This window comes from Rattus rattus, chromosome 2 (genome assembly GCF_011064425.1).
Source record: "Rattus rattus isolate New Zealand chromosome 2, Rrattus_CSIRO_v1, whole genome shotgun sequence".
Classification (NCBI taxonomy): Eukaryota; Metazoa; Chordata; class Mammalia; order Rodentia; family Muridae; genus Rattus; species Rattus rattus.
Window position 1 is genome coordinate 95,350,189 of NC_046155.1, and position 19,712 is coordinate 95,369,900.

Here is a 19,712-nt window from a genome sequence, read left to right on the forward strand (position 1 = left end):
TTGTATTAAGCAGTAGGGGTGAGCAATGGCTCCAGGATAAATAAAGATGCTCATCTCCTAGCTTGATAACCTAAGCTTGATTCTTGGGACCCACATGGTTGAAAGAGAGAACCAACTCCAGGTTGTCCTCTGATTGTTGCACATTGGTGTAGTGTGTGTGTGTGTGTGTGTGTGTGTGTGTGTGTGTGCGCGCATGTGCACGCACACACTCATATGAACACACAAATACATGCAATTAACTTTTTTTTAAATAATAAAGAGGGAAAGCATCTTCCCAAAGTGCTAGTGTTTTAATAAATACTCTGTGTTTTTGTTTTCTTCTAAACTTCTGTTGGCAGGCATTCCCTATAAAGTATAAGGAGAGGCATCCTCTGGAGTACCTGAGACAGTATCCTCACCTGAGGTGTCGGACTAATGCTCTGGGTTCCATACTGAGGGTCCGCAGTGAAGCCACAGCTGCTATTCATTCCTACTTTAAGGTAAGGCCCTCTGCTTCCTGCTTCCGTGTGTTCTTTCTACTGCAGAATTCGAATAGTTGTAAGCCTGGAGCATTTTTCCTAAAAGACCTCATTTTTTTTTTAAACACTCTTTATCATAAAAAATTAAGTGTCACAGACATGCATATGTGTCTTCTCCCCTCCCGCCTCTCTTTCCTTCTGTGTGCTTTAATGGCCATGTTGAGGAGTAACTGGCATAAAGAACTGTGCACACTGCGTCTTTATGTGACGAGTTTGGACATGGCTGTACACCTGAAGGCATCACCACTGTGACCCTGAACCTTTGTTCCTGTAATGCTTCTTATTTACTTTCTTTCTTTTTTTTTTTTTTTTTGGGGGGGCTGGGGACCGAACAGGACCTTGCGCTTCCTAGGTAAGCGCTCTACCACTGAGCCAAATCCCCAACCCCCCTTATTTACTTTCATTTCGAGTACCTTTTGTGGATATAAAACTGCAGGTCGGTAGGCGTTTTTGTGTATATGAGAGTTTTGCATTCATATATGTGCATGCATGTACCAGGAGAGGGTGTCAGAGTCCCCTGCGACCCGAGTTGCAGACAGCTGTGAGCCACCATCTTTGCTTAGAGAATGGAACATCCAGGGAAGGGCAACAAGTGTCTTCACCACTGAGCCACAGACCTTTTTAAGTAGGCTTCTCTTGAAGTCAGTGTAGCCCAGATACCTCAAACTCAACCTGGCCTTGCCTCAGCTTCCCAAGTGTGAGGGTTACAGACATAGGCCCAGATTCTTAAAGTCGCCACTGTGTCTTCTCATTGTTTCTAGTGAGACTTATGTCCTCTCTTTTGGTGGTTCCTCCAAATAATACCTTTTCCTTTGGCTTCTCCTTATTACTGTTTTTTATTTGTTTTAAAATTCAATTATTATATGTTTTGGCATAGTTTTGTTTGTCTCTCTATTAGGGCTGGTTAAGTTCTTAAATACACAAGTTTGTCATTTTTATTGATTTGGGCTTTTTTTTTTTTTTTTTTTTTGCTTTTTTCTTTTTGCTTTTTCACTTAGCAAATCCTTGCTTTATTAAACTCACAGTTTAAAATTATCTAAACATTTCTCTGCATATTCTTTTTTTTTTTCTTTTTTTATTTGGGTTTTTTTTTTTTTTAATTTTTTTTGTTGTCTCTGAGATCATCCCCGTAGTGTTAGACCACTTAAGAATATCACATAGCGGGGTTGGGGATTTAGCTCAGTGGTAGAGCGCTTGCCTAGAAAGTGCAAGGCCCTGGGTTCGGTCCTCAGCTCTGAAAAAAAAGAAAAGGAAAAAAAAAAGAATATCACATAGCACATTGAACCGAGGGCCTCAAGCATGCTAGGGAACTTTGCCTTGCACTTGTGGGCAAAAGATGCATATTAACCCTTGTTTGTTTTCAGATTAGAATCTCATTAAGTCGCCCAGGCTGGCCTTGAGCTTTTGATACTCCTTCCTCAGCCTCCTATGTAGCTAGAATTACAGGCTTGTACAGCTTCACCCACCTGGGACTTATATTTTATGTCTTTCATGCCTATTTAACTTTTCTTTTTTTCTTTCTTTCTTTTTTTTTTCCCCCCCAAGGGCCTCTCCTCCCATTGATGCCAGCTAAAGCCATCCTCTGCTACATATGCAGCTGTAGCCATGGGTCCCTCCATGTGTACTCTTTGGTTGATGGTTTAGTCCCTGGGAGCTCTGGGGTGGGGGTGGGAGGGTCTGGTTAACCCCGACATTCGGGTGCCTGTGCTCAGTTCAGTGGTTGGCTGTGAGCATCCGCTTCCATATTGGCTAGGTGCTAGAAGAGCCTCTCAGGGGGCAACTATACCAGGCTCCTGTCAGCAAGAGCTTCTTGGCATCAGCAATAGTATCTGGGTTTGGTGTCTGCAGATGGGATGGATCCACAGGTGGGGCAGTCTGAATGGCCTTTCTTCAGTCTCTGCTCCACTCTTTGTCCCTGCATTTCCTATAGACAGGAACCATTCTGGGTTAACATTTTTGAGATGGCTGGGTGGCCCCATCTCTCAACCAGGGGTCATGCCTATCCACTGGATATGTTCGCTACAGGTTCTCTCCCCCCTTTGGTGGGCATTTGAGCTAATGTCATCCCTGTTGGGTCCTGGGAACTTCTTGATTCCCTGGCATCTGGGACTTTCTAGTGGCTACCCCCAGCTCCCCATCCCCCACTGCTACACACCTCTGTTCAGTTTCCTGACCCTCTGTACTTCTCTCCTGCCTACTCACACACCCGATCTTGCCCCCCTTTCCCCTCCCCCTCCTCTATTCCTCCCAGGTCCCTCCCTCCCTCCCTCCATCTAATTCCCATGATCATTTTGTTTCCCCTTCTAAGTAGAACTGAAGCCTTCACTCTTCTTCTTAAGCTGCGTATGGCCCGTGAGTTATATCATGGGTATTCCAAGCTTTTGGGCTAATATCCATTAATCAGTGAGTGCATACCATGTGTGTTCTTTTGTCACTGGGTTACCTCAGTCAGGATGATATTTTCTAGTTCCATCCATTTGCCTACAGATTTCATGAAGTCATCGTTTTTGATAGCCGAGTAGTACTCCATTGTATAAATGAACCACATTTTCTGTATCCATTGAGGGACATCTGAGTTGTTTCCAGCTTCTGGCTATTATAAATAAGGCTGCTATGAACATAATGGAGCATGTGTCTTTGTTATATGTTGGAGCATATCGTGAGTATATGCCCAGGAGTGGTATAGCTGGGTCCTCAGGTAGTTCAATGTCCAATTTTCTGAGGAACCTCCAGACTGATTTCCAGAGTGTTTGTACCAGCTTGCAATCCCACCAACAATGGAGGAGTGTTCCTCTTTCTCCACCTCCTCGCCAGCATCTGCTGTCACCTGAGTTTTTGATCTTAGCCATTCTGACTTGTGTGAGGTGGAATCTCGGGGTTGTTTTGATTTGCATTTCTCTGATGACTTAGAATGTTGAACATTTCTTTAGGTGCTTTTCAGCCATCTAGATTCTTCAGCTGAGAATTCTTTGTTTAGCTCTGTAACCCATTTTTTAATAGGGTTATTTGGATCTCTGGAGTCTAACTTGAGTTCTTTGTATATATTGGGTATTAGCCCTCTGTAGGATGTAAAGATCTTTTTCCAATCTGTAGGTTGCCGTTTTGTTCTATTGAAAGTGTCCTTTGCCTTACAGAAGGTTTTCAATTTTATGAGACTCCATTTGTCAATAGTTGATTTTCGTGTAAGAGCCATTGGTGTTCTGTTCAGGAAAATTTCCCCCATGCTGATATGTTTGAGGCTCTTTCTTACTTTCTCTTCCATTAGATTCAGTGTGTCTTGGGCTTTTTTTTTTTTCATTTTTTTTTATTGGATAGTTTATGTATTTACATTTTAAATGTTATCCCCTTTCCTGGTTCCCTCCTCTCCCATCTCCGCTCTCCCTCCCACCCACCTACTCCCACCTCAACACCCTGGCATTCCCCTACACTGAAGAAATGAGCCTTCACAGGACCAAGGGCCTCCCCTTCCATTGATGCCAGACAATGCCATCCTCTGCTACATATGCAGCTGGAGCCATGGGCCCCCCATGTGTACTCTTTGGTTGGTGGTTTAGTCTTGGGGGGGGGTCTTATTGATATTGTTGTTTGACCTATGGGGTTACAAATGTGGAAGCCCTTGATTCACTTGGGCATGAGCTTTGTACAAGGAGATAAGAACGGATCAAGTTGCATTATTCTACATGCTGACCGCCAATTGAACCAGCACCATTTGTTGAATATGCTGTCTCTTTTCCATTGGATGGTTTTGGCTTAGGTGACCACATGTGTGTGGATTTATTTCTAGGTCTCCAGTTCTATTGGATTGATCTACCTGTCCTTCTCTGGATGAATACCATGTGCTTTTTATCACTATTACTCTGTAGTACAGCTTGAGGTCAGGAATGATGATTCCTCCAGAAGTTCTCTTCTTGTTGAGAATAGTTTTTGCTATCTAGGGTCTTTTGTTATTCCAGATGAAGTTGAGAATTGCTCTTTATATCTCTGTGAAGAATTGAGTTGGAATTTTGATGGGGATTGCATTGAATCTGTATATTACTTTTGGTAAGATGGCCATGTTCACTATGTTAATCCTACCAATCCATGAGCATGGGAGATATTTCCATCTTCTGAGGTCTTCTTCGATTACTTCTTTCAAAGACTTGACGTTCTTCTCATACAGATCTTTCACTTGCTTGGTTAGAGGCGCACCAAGATATTTTATATTATTTATGCTATTGTGAAGGGTGTTGTTTCCCTAATTTCTTTCTTACCCAGTTTATCCTTTGATGTAGAGGAAGGCTACTGATTTGTTTGAGTTAATTGTGTATCCAGCCACTTTGCTGAAGTTGTTTATCAGCTGTAGGAGCTCTTTGGTGAAATTTTTGGGGTCACTTATATATATTGTATTATCTACAAATAGTCATATTTGACTTCCTGGTACCCAATTTTTGACTTCTTTTGACTTTGGCTTCTTTTGTTGTCTAATTGCTCTGGCTAGAACTTCTAGTACTGTATTGAATAGATATGGAGGGGATGGGCAGCCTTGTCTAGTCCCTGATTTTAGTGGGGTTGTTTCAAGTTTTTCTCCATTTAGTTTGATTTTGGTTATTGGTTTGCTCTATATTGCTTTTACTATATTTAGGTATGGGCCTTGGATTCTGAATCTTTGAGAGTTAGCCTGGGCTGGCGTTTGTGTTCTCTTAGGGTCTGTATGACATCTGCCCAGGATCTTCTGGCTTTCATAGTCTCTGGTGATAAGTCTGGTGTAATTCTGATAGGTCTGCCTTTATATGTTACTTGGCCTTTTTTTCTTACTGCTTTTAGTATTCTTTCTTTGTTCTGTGTATTTGGTGTTTTGATTGTTATGCGATGAGAGGAATTTCTTTTCTTGTTAAATCTATTTCTTGTATGTTTATGGGCATCTCTTTAGGTTAGGGAAGTTTTCTTCTGTAATTTTGTTGAAGATGTTTACTGGTCCTTTGGGTTAGGGCTCTTCGCTGTATTCTATACCTTTTATTCTTAAGTTTGGTCTTTTCATTGTGTCCTGGATTTCCTGTATGTTTTGGGTTAGGAGCTTTTTTGCATTTTCCATTTTCTTTGACTATTGTGTCAATGTTTTTTATGGTGTCTTGAAACCTGTTAAATACTTTTGGTTCATCATATCTTGAACAGTGCTCAGTGCACTACTGGCTGTTCATTATGATCTAGGCCAATGGTTCTCAATCTTCCTTCTGTGCTATGTCCCTTTAATACAGTTCCTCATGTGGTGACCATCCCTCCCTCCAAACCATAAAATTATTTTTGTTGCTGCTTCATAACTGTAATTTTGCTACTGTTGGGAATCATAATGTAAATGTCCGTGTTTTTTGTGAAAGGGTCATTTGACTCCCAAAGTGGTTGCCCTGCACAGGTTGAGGACCACTAATGGAGGCAAAGGCCTCCTGGTTATTCTATTTGGCTGTGTGAGCATCCAGCCAACAAGCAAATACCTGACCCTGTCTCCGCCAGTGTCTGTGGACTATCCCTTTCACAACTGTGCACATTTTCTTCTGCTCTTGTACTGCTCACTTCTGTACCTAGCCACCTGCCACCTGGTTCTCACCTGCCTGATACCCTGGCCTAGGAACTGTAGCCATTTCCTTTCTTCAGACTCTTGACAGTTCCTCCTCGGTTCAGGGAGGCTTCTGGGGTCCACCTTCTTCCTCCTTCCTGAGCTGTGTCCGGAAGGTTCACACTATAGTAAGCTGGGAGCTTTGTTTGTTTCTCACAACCCACAGATCGCTTGCTGCCCTTGTTGTCTGATGTCTAGTATCTTGAAAATCATTGTTTCAGGATGTGAAGGGACTTTGAAGGTGGATGGGGGCAGCGTTTGGGATGTAAATAAATGAATACATAAATAAGAAAATCATTGTTTCATATATTTTGCCTCCTGTTTTTATCCTATTTGTTTTGTGCGTATTCAGGTAAGAGGATGAACTCCAGAGAGCTAAATAACCCTATTAAAAAATGGGGTACAGAGCTAAAAAAAATTCTCATCTGAAGAATATCGAATGGCCAAAAAGCACCTAAAGAAATGTTCAACATCCTTAGTCATCAGGGAAATACAAATCAAAACAACCCTGAGATTTCACCTCACACCAATGAGAATGGCTAAGATCAAAAACTCAGGTGACAGCAAATGCTGGCGAGGATGTGGAGAAAGAGGAACACTCCTCCACTGTTGGTGGGATTGCAGACTGGTACAACCACTCTGGAAATCAGTCTGGAGGTTCCTCAGAAAATTGAACATTACACTACCTGAGGACCCAGCTATACCTCTCTCGGGCATATACCCAAAAGATGCCCAAACATATAACAAAGACACATGCTCCACTATGTTCATAGAAGCCTTATCTATAATAGCGAGAAGCTGGAAAGAACCCAGATGCCCTTCAACAGGGGAATGGATTAAAAAAATGTGGTGGGGTTGGGGACTTAGCTCAGTGGTAGAGCACTTGCCTAGGAAGCGCAAGGCCCTAGGTTCGGTCCTCAGCTCCGAAAAAAAGAAAAAAAAAGAAAAAAGAAAAAAAAAATGTGGTACATCTACACAATGGAATACTACTCGGCAATCAAAAACAATGACTTCATGAAATGAACTTGAACATATCATCCTGAGGTAACTCAATAACAGAAAAACACACTTGGTATGCACTCACTGATAAGTGGATATTAGCCAAAAAGCTCAAATTACCCAGGATGCAATCCACAGACCACAGGAAGCTCAAGAAGAAGAATGACCAAAATGCGGATGCTCCCACTCCTTGATATGTCTCTCTCAAAGTTTAGAGCAGTGACTCAAGGAACAGCCATTCAGAGCCTGCCCCACATGTGGCCCATATATACACAGCCACCAAAACTAGATAAGAGTGATGAAGCTAAAAAAATGCATGCTGAAAGGGACCGGATATAGCTGTCTCCTGAGAGACACAGCCAGAGCATGTCCAGTACAGAGGTCAATGCTAGCAGCAAACCACTGAACTGAGAACAGGACCCCCTTGGGGGGAATTAGAGAAAGTATTGAAAGAGCTGAAGGAGTTTGCAACCCATAAAAACAACAATGCCAACCAACCAGAGCTTCCAGGGACTAAACCACTACTGAAAGTCTATACATGGACTGACCCAGGGCTCCAACTGCATAGGTAGCAGAGAATAGCCTTGTTGGGGCACCAGGGGAAGGGGAAGCCCTTGGTCCTGCCAAGGTTGGACCCCCAGTGCAGGGGAATGTCAGGGGTTGTAAGGGGGTGGATGAAAGGAACAACTGTATGGAGGGGGAGGGGATGGGGGTACCTTATGGACAGGAAACCAGGAAAGGGAATAACATTTGAAATGTAAGTAAAGAAATATATCTAATTAAAAAAAAAAAGAGGGTAAATCCAATCATCCAATCTCTTTCTATCTTGGTCACATTTGTGGGAGGCCAGTGGTGATCCAGCAGATAGGGCCTGCGCTGTTGGCCCAGGTCACCTCTTCAGACACTGCTCGTTTACAGAGGCAGTGCAACACCATGCTCTTCCCCGGCGGCCATCTGAACACGTGCAGTTTCAGCCCTGTTCTATCTACTTCACCAGGATTCTTCACGCTTTTTGGAAAGGTCCACTAGAGGTCATTTCTGGAAGACTGCCAAAGAGCATCATAGCTTTAAGGCATGTAGTTTTGATTAAACAGAGGAAAGTAAATTACAGTATGCAATTTTATCCCATTATACCTTAAAAGGGCCTATTTATATGTCATCTCATAAATTTACTTATGCCTTTTATATGACTTTTTGGTAGTGCTTTGCCAAAAAGAAAAGGATGGTAGCAACAGTGATATGTCTCTCTCTGTGTGTGTGTGTGTGTGTGTGTGTGTGTGTGTGTGTGTGTGTGTGTGTGTGTGTGTGTTTCCTGGACTCTGAATAACTGAGAAAATAGACCTGCTTTAATTCTGAAACAGTTATACATAGTTTTGGCCACTAGATGGTGCTATTCACAATCCATTGATAATGACAAGTAAACTGTTCACACTTTTATATATTTCTTTTTTATTTTGAGCTTTTATAAATATGAAAACAACTTAAAGAGTAAACTATAAAAATCTGAAGTAAGAAAAATAGTTAAAATTAAGTAAATCTGTATGTGATTGAAAGTAGTTTTTATTAATTACATTCATTTTAATTAACGTTAATAGTTATGAAAAAGTCAAGATACTTAAATGCTTTAAATTTACTTTTTTAGTTTTTTAAAAAATACACTTGATGAATATGTGTGTTTTGCTTGCATGTATGTGTGTGCAGTGCATGCATTCTGAGGCCCGCGAATGCCAAAATGGGGCTTGAGATCCCCAGGAACCAGGGTGAAGCAGAGTGAACCATGACTGTGAGCGCCATGTGGGCTGTGACTCAAACCCAGGTCCTGTGGAAGAACAAGCACGCTCTTAGCGCTGCTGAACCATCTCCAGCTTCTCACCTTAAAATCTTTAATTATATCAAAACTATACAGTGTTTCATTTTGTGGTGTCTGCTTGTATACACGACAATTTGAATTGTATATTTTCAAGAAGTTACTAGAACCAGAGTGTGTGGATTTCATGGCTGTAATCTCAAGTACTCAGAACACTGAGGCAGGAGGATTGCCAGAAGTTGTGGTTAGTAATCACCACCTCAACCAGGGCTGCATAGTATGTCTCACAAATCAACAAAAAGGCCATTGTTGTACTTATAAATAATGGTTATATATCACCTAACGTTTGATATTGTTTCTTTGATTTATTACTGTAAGCTTACAAAGATGTTAAAATTTCATAAATTCCAGAGCTATCAAATTTATTAATATAGTAAAGCCTGGGAATTTGAAAAATATTTTAAACTAGGATACTGTAACAGTCTAAGTCATTTTTTGGTTTGAATATCAAAAACGATTTTGTATGGGTGCCAGGCTGTGGTCGTGTTGCAGGAAGGCTTCAGCCACTCCGTGGAGGCAGACACCAGCGCATCCCATCTCCCGCTGCGGCTCACTTCGCATCCGATCTGGGTCTTCCTCTCCTACCTTCTCCTTTTCAGACTTTGCGTGTGCTACTTTAGCTGCCCTTCCTCTGGATTTCCCCTTACAGCTCTGGTAATGCCGTGGACCTTGATGAGCTTCGCTGGCCGTGTTAAAGCTGATAGTCCTGGAACAGCACGGCGGCGCTGTTAAAGTAGTCCCCGCGTTCTCTGGGCTTTGTGCTTTAGGTTTCGTGCTGTTCACCTCACATCTGCGTGCTGCTTCACATGGCAGCTCACAAGCTATGGTGTTGGCAACCGTAGTTAGCCGTTACATTCTTCCCCCACCCTCATTTCCTTTGGATTTTTCACTTCCTTTCTTTGTTTACTGTGCTCATGCTCAGAGCTGTCTACATCACATGGAATACATGATTCATGCCCACAATTCTTGGCTCATAAGAAATAAAACTTTTATGCAATAGTTTTATTGATCGTGTTCATTGGTCCTTCCTAGTGCGCTGGGTGGCACCTCTAAGGATACTGCTTTCAGGTTAAGTGCATCTTTGAATAATTTCTGGGAGCCTTAATTTATAGCTTGGAAGTTTAACTAGTCTCTATGTATGTAAGTTGTTGATTAAATAATGTCTTTTGTGGTCAGAGCTCTTGAGTTCAGAGGTCACACTCCCTCCGCTTGTGCCTAAAGGCGTTTTTACATTCTACTAGTGATAGGCAGAACCTGACAGGGATGCAAATGCATGAATTTTTATTGTATTGATTTCAAGGCTGAAATTCTGCATTAAGTATATAGCATTCTGCCTGTACACTGTAAATTCACTTCGAGCTATCTGCACTCCCATCCTGCCACATCCATTCCGATGTAACCTTTTGCCTACATGCAGAGTCAAAACGACAGAAGCATAACCTTGAAGTTGATGGGTTATTTCAATCCTGCTAGCTACAGCTTTTGTGGTTCACTAATGGAAATAGTCGCAGACTTTTGATCGGAACGGCAGCAGTTGGGCGCCTCGGTGATGGATGGGCTTGGTCCTCTCAGAATATTATTCAGGCAAAGGAAGTATGCTCACTGCCTGTGTCATGTGCAGTGTGCATAGTACCATTGATCGAACGACGGAGCCTCATTAGGTCATTCCTCCCTCTTCCTCGTGACTTCTTTAGTCCCTTTTTATCAGCCTTTAGTTTCTCCTTTGTGAGGGTCCATTACTGCTGAGGTTTCATTTTACCATAACCTCATAGTGTTCTCCTTGCAGTCCTTAGCAGTGTGGGCAACATCATCCCACATGATTAGGCCTAGGTGAAAGTGTGTTCCTTAGATGAGAGAGAAGGGGTGGGGTGGAGGTGGGGGAGAGAGAGAGGGAGGACGAACGTGCACGTGTGCGTGCGTGCGTGCCTCAGAGCTTGCTTGTGCTCTGCCCCTGCCCAGCTACTGACTAGTTGTCTAACTTGGAAATTTATGTGATCTCTCTGGAACAGAGATTGCTTATTTTTGAAATAAAGTAGACAAGGTACATCTAAGTCTGTCACGTATTTTGAATTTTTTGTGTACTTCTAAGCATAATTAAACATTCAGCTCTCCAGGTATGATAATGTATGCCTACAATCCCAACACAAGAGGCTGAGAGACAGGAGGATCAAGAGTTCAAGGCCAGCCTATTGCTAGTCCATAGCAAACCCTTTCCAAACACCCATAAACAACAACAAAAAACCCCATTTGACTGATCTTTGAACAGTGTTATATATGGAGAGTCGTTGAGAGACACATAGTTATGTTGGTGCCATTTTAATAGTAAGATGCACGTTTGTTCTTGGAATCCTTTCACATACAAATGTACTGAAGAGTTCTCCTCCTCTTCCAGGACAACGGCTTCATGCACATCCATACCCCAGTCCTCACGTCCAATGACTGTGAGGGGGCCGGAGAGCTCTTTCAAGTGGAGGTAAGCTGTATTCCCCTTATGGCTGCTTAATGTGTTTCTTTTAAGGATTTGCTTTAATTTAATAATTGTTGTGTGGACTGAAGATCATGACTAGCACCTGAAGCTGTCAGTAGTAATCCTCAAACAACATCACGTGGCTCTGATCTCCTGTTTTTTCCACTGTAGCTAGAAGGGATGAATTTATAACTCAGCGTTCTGTTTGCTTTTTCATGGAGTATATATGTCCATGAAATCAGAAAGGGGATGAGTGGGCCAGGAGAATGGCAGGGAGAAGAAGGGCTTTAAATAAGAATAAAACATTATAATACATACATATCTATAAAATGCCACAATGAAGCCCATTTCTTTGTATGCCATTAAAAAAAGTAGAGTAAAAATCAAAGTAAATTAAAAAAAATTAGAGTACAAAAGTATGCACATAAAGAATTTTCCAAAATTGCAAGCAAAGGAATAGATTGTTTTCATAAGAAATGATTCACTCCTAAAATAGTTTTTTTTCCTCTGTTCAACTTTATTGTAGTTTTGAGCATATTTTCCCTACATGTCTCCCACCCTCTTCTCTGCCCCCCAGCTTATCTCCTTTGTTCCCCTACACAGTTTTGCTTTTGCTTTCACGTCACATGTAATTTTATTTACTTATATAAAATCTGGAAACCAATAATGAGATGAAATGCGATATTTGTCTTTCTAAGGTAGATTTAACGCAGTACCCCTGCCTGCATCCATTTCTCTGCAGACAGCATCTTTGCTCTTTATGACTGGAAAACATTCCATCGTGTAGGCAGGGAAATTAGCTCCTTTGGTAGAATACTTACCAAAGCCTGGGGTTCAAATCCTACTGTCTCATGAGCAAGGTGTAGCAGAGAGTATTTGTAATTCCAGCACTTGGGTAATGGAAGCGATAGGATCAGAAGTTCAAGGTGATCTCCAGCTCTAAAGCAAGTTCAGAAGTAGCCCTGATTACATAAAACTTGTCTTTCAAAGACTTCCATTGTGCATGTATACTGTGCTTTTGATGAGGAACACTCCGGTGGTTTTATTACTTAGCTGTTGTGAATAGTGTCGTAATAAACATCAAGTATTTCTTTGAAGGTTTTCAGGTAAATATCTGGCAGTCATGTATCTAGGTCATGTAGTAGATTCAGTTATGGAGTTTGTGAGGAACCTTTTTAGGGATTTCCATAGAGGCAGACTGGTTCACATTATCAACAACAGTGTGTGAATGTTCTCTTTTTTGTCCCCATTCTTGACAGCATTTGTTGTTAGTGACTGCCATTCTGACTAAGGAATCTCAATGTAGTTTTATTTTGTATTACTATGCTAGTGAAGCTGAACTTTTTTCTTTCATGTGTTTATTGGCCATTTATTGACTTCCTCTTGTTTATCTCATTGGACTATTTATCAATTGGTATGGGGGTTTGAATGAAAATGGCCCCCATAGGCTCATAGCTTTGAATACTTGGTCACCAGAGAGTGGCACTATTTGAAAGGATTAGGAGGTGTGGCGTCATTAAAGGAAGTGCCCTGAAAGTGGGCTCTGAGGTTTTAGGGGTCCAAATCAGGCCCAGTGTCTCTTCCTGCTACTGGATGTAGAGCTCTCAGGAACTCTTCAGCACCCATGTGCCACCATGCTCCCCATCATGAAGATAATGGGCTAAACCTCTGAAACTGTGTGCAAGCCCCAGTTAAGTGCTTTCCTTTAGGAGAGTTATTGTGGTCAAGGTGTCTCTTCACAGCAGTAGGACCCTAACGAGAATTGAGTTCTTTGTCTCTTGTTATGAGGGTGTTGTTGTTGTTGTTGTTGTTGTTGGTGGTGGTGGTGGTGGTGGTGGTGGTGGTGGTGGTGGTGTTTGTCCTTGTATTCTAGCTATTACTCTTCTATTGGATGCACAGCTAGCAAAGATTTGTCTCATTCCAAGGCAGTATCTTCACTTCGTGGTTTCTCACTCTTTCTAATTCATTAGCTCTCAACTGTCAGTGTTGGCAGTGTTTCCTGAGCTTCTAGAAAGTCCTTGCCTATGCCTGTATCTTGAAGTGTCTTCTTCACTCTCCTTCTACTTGTAGACTTTCAGTATCTCATTAGAGGTTCCTATCCCTTTGGAGAAGATCTTTACACAGGGTATTTGATGGGGATTTAGGTTCCTTTTTTCTGCGTGAAGCTGTCCAGTGTTTGTGGTACCATATGTCAGAGAGGCTGCATTTTCTTGTGTATAATTTTGTTTGTCACCATTGTTAAACATCAAATCCTGGTGGCTGTGCAGGTTTACATATGCACCCTCTATTTTATTCCATTGATCTGTGTGTCTCTTTTATGCCAGTTCTATGCTGATTTTATTAATTAATACTATGGCTCTAAAGCATAACTTGAAATCCAGTAAAGTGAGTGATACCTTGAACATCATTCATATGTGTGAAGGGGTATATTTGTGTGGGTGTACTCACATGAACATGCAGCTTCATGTGTTTGCACGTGGAGGCCAGAGGTCAGCATCAGATGTCTTCTTCCATTTCCAGACAGGGTCTCTCACTAACCCTGCAGCTCATCAATTGGACTAGGCTCCAGGCTGGCCCATGAGTTCAGGAATCCACCTGCTCATCACCCCCTTCCGGGCTGCAGTTACCCGCCCTGCTGTCCCTAGCTTTTATGTAGGTTCTAGATATCCAAACTCATGTCCTCACACCTGCACATGAGGCATGTCAGGACTGAGCCGTCGTCTCTGTCTCCAGTATTCCCGTCACTCAGGGTTACTTGGCCATCTGGCATCTTTTGTGCTTTCATATGAATCTCAAAGGTCTTTTATCTATTTCAGTAAAGAATGGCATTGGGATTTTTATGAGATTCCATTGATTCTATAGATTGGTTCAGGTAAAATGGCCATTTTTGCAATATTACTTCTTCCAATCACTGAACATGGGCCATCTTCCTACCTTCTGGTGTCGTTTTAATTTTTTTTTTTCTTCAATGAGTAAATTTTCATTGTAGTCTTTCGTTTCCTATGGTTTATTCCAGGGTCCTTTTATTTTCTTGTTAATTTTAAGGCATTTGTGAATATGATTGTTCCCTTGATTTAGTTTTCAGGGTTTGTCACTGGTATATAGAAAAGGCTTCCAGGCTTTGTGTGTTGCTTTTGTAGCCTGCCACTTTGCCACTGAGCACTCATCACTTAGCCGGAAGGGCTAAGAGTCTTCTGGTAGTCTTTAGGATCTTTGTGTGGTTAAAGGAGAAGTGTTCCCCATAGGGCAAGGCATTCATTCGCTCACTCGCTTCCCAGCTGATGGCACTCTCTGGGGCAGTATGGGAGGTGTGGTCCTGCTGGAGGAAGTGAGTCACCAGAGGCAGGCTTCCAGCTCCTTTTCTGTGTGCTTGTGGTAAAGCTGTGATCTCTCACTTTGCCCTCCCACCGCAATTGCCTCGCATGCTGCCATGCTTTCCCGCCGTAATGAATTGCCATCTTCTGGACTCATAAGCTAAAATAAGCCTTCCTCCCACTATCGTCTTTACCATGCTATTTTATCACAGCAACTGAGAGGTAGCTAGAGTATAGAATCGTATCATCTGCAAACAAGGATATTTTGGCCTCTTCCTATTTGTATCCTCTTTTGCTTTTTATTTTCCTCTTGTCTTGTTGTTCTAGTTAAGATGTGAAGACTCTTAGTTTAATTATTTTTTAAAGATCTATGTTTATCTTACATGCGTGAGTGTTGTCTGCATGTATGCATGTGTTCCTCCTCCCTGCCTGATACCTGTGGAAGCCAAGCAAGAGCTCCAGATACCCTGGAACTGGGCTTGCAAATAGGTGTGAGGCTGCATGTCTGTGCTGTTAACTCAGCCTGCCTCCTCTGCAGGAGCAATGAGACTGAACTCTCTCCAGCCTCACGCTTAGTTCTTTCCTTAATAGTTATCTTTTGAGTTCTTGGCATGTGCCAGACATGTGAGCCTGTCCACATTGCAGATTAAAACACACACACACAAACAAGACAACAGCAACAAAACCCATATCACCAGAATAGGCCACGCTTGATGCTTGTAATTACATTCGTGTAACTACAGTACGTGGACGAAAACGGAAGCATTGTGCATTTTAGGGCAGCACAACACTGTGCCATGAAGTAAAATAAAGTAAACAGCTCAGCCAGCTTTTCGTACTGGTAAACTGTTAAATGCCATTCACTTACAGCTTACTGTTCCAATCATTATGTCGTAGTAGACTAATGGGTTGGAGAACCATATGTTGCTGAGTCAGACGTTTGTGTTTCTGTTGTTTATCTACTTGCTATTTTTTAATCCTAAAAGATGCTTTTTTAAAATATATATATGCTTGTTTCTATCAGCTGACAAGATTTCCTTTCTGCTTTGGTACTTCTGTCTCCTGGTGACAGTGCTTTCTCTTAATGTTATAAAGCAAAGTATTCACGGTAAGAAGTTCTCTTAACCCATTGAAGCCATTATTAAGAATAAGAATCGAATGTTGTCCTTCATGCAAAAGTTGAGGAAATCTTGGTAATAATTAGCTTTTTAGAAAAAGCAAAATAAAAATTATGTGAGAACCAAAGGAAGTGTAGTGTTCCTGTAGTACTAGTACTTTAAAAAAGACTTGTTGAACATTTGAAGAGGAAGTGTTAGCATCTGCATTATGAATTCAAAGAGCAGCAAATAAAAACCCAGCAGTATTCTTAAAAATGTTCTTCCAGTTCTTTCCCTTTTCTTCTTAGTATTCTGAATGTGAACTGAAGAAAAATTACCCACTTTGAATACTCACAATTCCTTGATCTAAACCACTTAATAGTTTAAAAGGGTGAGGATTAAAGTTGTTACAACTAAAAAGGGAATTTTTAAAGGAACTCAGTCAAGTTAAAAACTGCTTTTCTTGACCTTAATGATAAAGTTGGAGATAACAGATTTGCTCCCAAGGAGATCTCTTAAGCAGATCCAATGGATTACGTCATGTCTTCTGACCTCTAACTCTCTCAGGAAGGCAAGTTACCAGATGAGTATGACTAAGAAAAGAAAAATATATTCCTAAAGATAAGCGGATGAGAAGTGTTCTTTGCTCACAAATATTATTTCAGGAGCGCACCCGGGACTTTTACTCGGCCGTTCAGATACCATAAAGACATGGTATTGATGGAGCGATGCTATACCCACAGTCACATAGGCCAGACGTAGGCCAGATCTCGGCAGTCTGTAGTGCCTGTGCTGTGTATGACTGTTCACTAATGGGGTGTAACCTGCGAGCCTCTATTGTTTGGAAGAGGAGCTTACCAGGTTCCCTGTCCTCCACCCATTCCTTCAGGATTCGTTGTTATCTCCTCCTAGCTCTTTGTTAAGCTAGGGCTACAAATCTCGGCCTCTACTTGAAAAATCAAAGTAAGAATATGTACTTGCAATGCTCATTGAGACGCGAGTACATGCAGTGTTTTAGTTTAGTTTAGTTTCTGACGTTTCTATTTCCTATGTGAAGACGTTGGATAGTTGTTAAGATCTAGGGACTGTGACACATATGTAAGGCGTTTGTCATTCAGCACACATTGGCTCCATCTGTGTTCAAGATGCTGTGTTACATATTGCACAGGGTATGATGCTGTAGTTGAGGCTCCGGTTTGTAAACTGGCAAGCAGGAAGTGATAAAGGAAGGTCGTGCTTTTTATCGTCCTTGATATCCATCTTACTCTGTCCGAATCTCCTTCCTGGTTGGTCAGTGTTCCAGCTGAATTCCACTGTGTTTCATCTTCACAATTCTGGAGCATCCGTGGATGATCCGCGGTTTAGGATGGATCATTTTGGGATTTTTAAAGCTGCAAAGCATGGTAAGCATTCAGCAGTAACAGGACTTTGGTTTTGCTGTGCTGGGAATTAAGCCTAAAGCCCTGAACATGGCTAAGCAGAAGCACTTTACCACTACACCTCAGCCCAGAGACCGTAATCTGAAATTTAATCTTTTTTTAGGCTAATAATATGCCGTAGGAGTATTTTTTCTTGATTTTGGGCAAGCAGCAAGCCACAACTACCAGTCAGCTCTGTGGTACTTGGTACACCAACTCTACAGTGTGGCATGTGTAAGTCATGATATTCAGTGGGGTAGATATATGAAATGTATTTTTCAGTATTTAATACTTTCAGTTGATGATGGACTTATCAGATTGTAATCCCATTGTAAATTCAGAAGCCTCTGTGGTTTGTTTCTGAGAAGATAAGAGATGGCATGAATTAGAGGCTGTGGGCAGAGAATAAGGTGAAACTGTATGTACAGTTGAGATGCCACTGTTACAAATTAGAGGTGTCCCAGGCAAAATCAGGTCAGTGATGAGTAAGTGGATAGGAAAAGCTTCAGGGCCTGAGGAGATGGCCGTCAGTTAAGAGCCCTTACTCATCCTGCAGAAGACCCAGGTTCGGTTCCAGTCCCACATGGTAGCTCTCAACTGCCTTAACTCCAGCTTCACCTTCTGGCCTTAGGGTTGTCTAAATGTTTGTGGTATACATATGCTTCTCACACACATACACAGAAATGAAAAATAAATAAATCTTGAAGTTCTTAAGTGAGTATATGAATTGACTGTGCTGCAGAGAAGGTTTTCTAGGGGATGAAGACTTAGAATTGAATTTCTTGGGGGCTTTTATTAGACTCCAAGTAAACACATGGGAGCTGCCTGTTGACAGACTATAGAGGATAAAGATGGACAGCTTTAGGGATGAGGAGAACAGGATTTTTATCGCGTGTCTGTTTAAAACAAATGTTTTGTTGTGACTAGGGAGGTAGCTCAGTTGGGAGAATTCTTGTTCAGCCCTGGCTCAGTTCGGGTGGAAGCAGGCAGGCCAGAGTTTAAAGTCATCCTCACTATTCTGAGGCCAGCCTGAAGGCCGGGAGACCCTGTGTGTGAAATAGCGGGAGAGCACTTGTTGAGACATGTTTCATGTACCATTAACTTTACTCACCTAAAAATACAGTGCTGTTGTTTTTAATGTGTTGGATGAGTTTCGTTGTTTTTAGTGTGTTGGGCGAGATTTCCGGTCAGTTGCCATGTGTTTGTGTGAGAGCATTTTCATCACCTCCAAAGCAAACCTCTGCTCACCAGCAGCCTTTCCCTATTCCTGTGTGTAACTCCCACTGATCCACTTTACATAGGTTCGCTTCCCCTGGAATGCTTCCTTTGCTGTAGTATCTGAGGTTCATCCATGCTGTGTTTATATTCAGTCTGTATTCTAGTGTGTGGTGCCCACATCATGTGTGCCCATCTGCCATTTGCATGTTTGTGTTGTTTTCTACCTTGGGGATAGTATGAATGCCACTAAGAGAAGGTCAGTGCACAGTTTTGTCTGGATGGACATTTCATATCTAATGAGAGCCCCCAGGAAAATCAATTCTCTAAGACTTAGTAACTTTCCAACACTTCAAAACCTGTCACAGTATTTTCCAAGGCGGCTGTACAGTAATCTTGCCACCAGCACTGTTAAGAGGGCTCTAATTTCACTGCATCCTTAGGTATGTGTTATTTTCCGTCTCTTTGATTATAGTTCTCCCGGTGAGTGGCGTGGTATCTTGTGGCTTTAATTGCATTGTCTTAACTACTAAGGAGGGTGAGTGGCTTTTCCCACATGTATTGAATATGTGTGTATCTAAGCCCTTTGGCCTTTTTGGAATTGCGTTGTTTGTTCTTTTTGTAGTCCATTGAGTTGTAGGAGTTCTTTTACATATTGTAGAGATACGAGATTGTTTTCCACCATCACTGCCCTCCCCCGTTACCTCTGCCCCAGCACTGTGAAAACTGTTGTGCTGTCAGAAGCACAGCCTTGAACACATCCACATTACACAGACTGTGTGCACTTGTTAATGTGGGCAGGCTTTCTTTGGTTGCCTCTTCCCCTGACCACAGGCCATTGCTTTATAATTTTCAACAAAGCCATGGGCCATAGATTGCATCATAAAATGATTCCGTCAAATACAGGCTCCTTGTGGGGATCGTTCTCACGGTCAGCATGCAAATTTGTTCTGACCTCAGAAGCACTGTTCTCAGCCAGCTTTTCCACCTTCTTCCAGCACACTAATAGATCTACAGTGTAGCCTGTGCTCAGTGAATCTGCCAGTCTCCTGTTGCCTAGTGCTGTAGTCACTGCCCTTCTGGAGAGCACTCTTCTGTGTGACCTTTCCCATAGACTATTGCAAATCATGACCTTTAGGACAGATTTGGACTGCTACTCTATGGCCTGCATCTCTGCAGAGACAAGATCTGGGAGCTAGGGTTCTAGTGCTCCAGGCAGACACTGAA

At 42.0% G+C, this 19,712-nt stretch overlaps 1 protein-coding gene across 1 annotated transcript in view; it reads left to right on the forward strand.

The window, feature by feature from the left end:
• Nars2 (asparaginyl-tRNA synthetase 2, mitochondrial) overlaps positions 1-19,712 on the forward strand; it is a 102,761-nt gene that overhangs the window by 10,182 nt on the left and 72,867 nt on the right. Inside the window, exons 4-5 of the mRNA XM_032892956.1 lie at positions 339-479; positions 11,367-11,447. Of these exons, the coding sequence (XP_032748847.1) occupies positions 339-479; positions 11,367-11,447 (222 nt within the window). The remainder of the gene's footprint in view (positions 1-338; positions 480-11,366; positions 11,448-19,712) is intronic.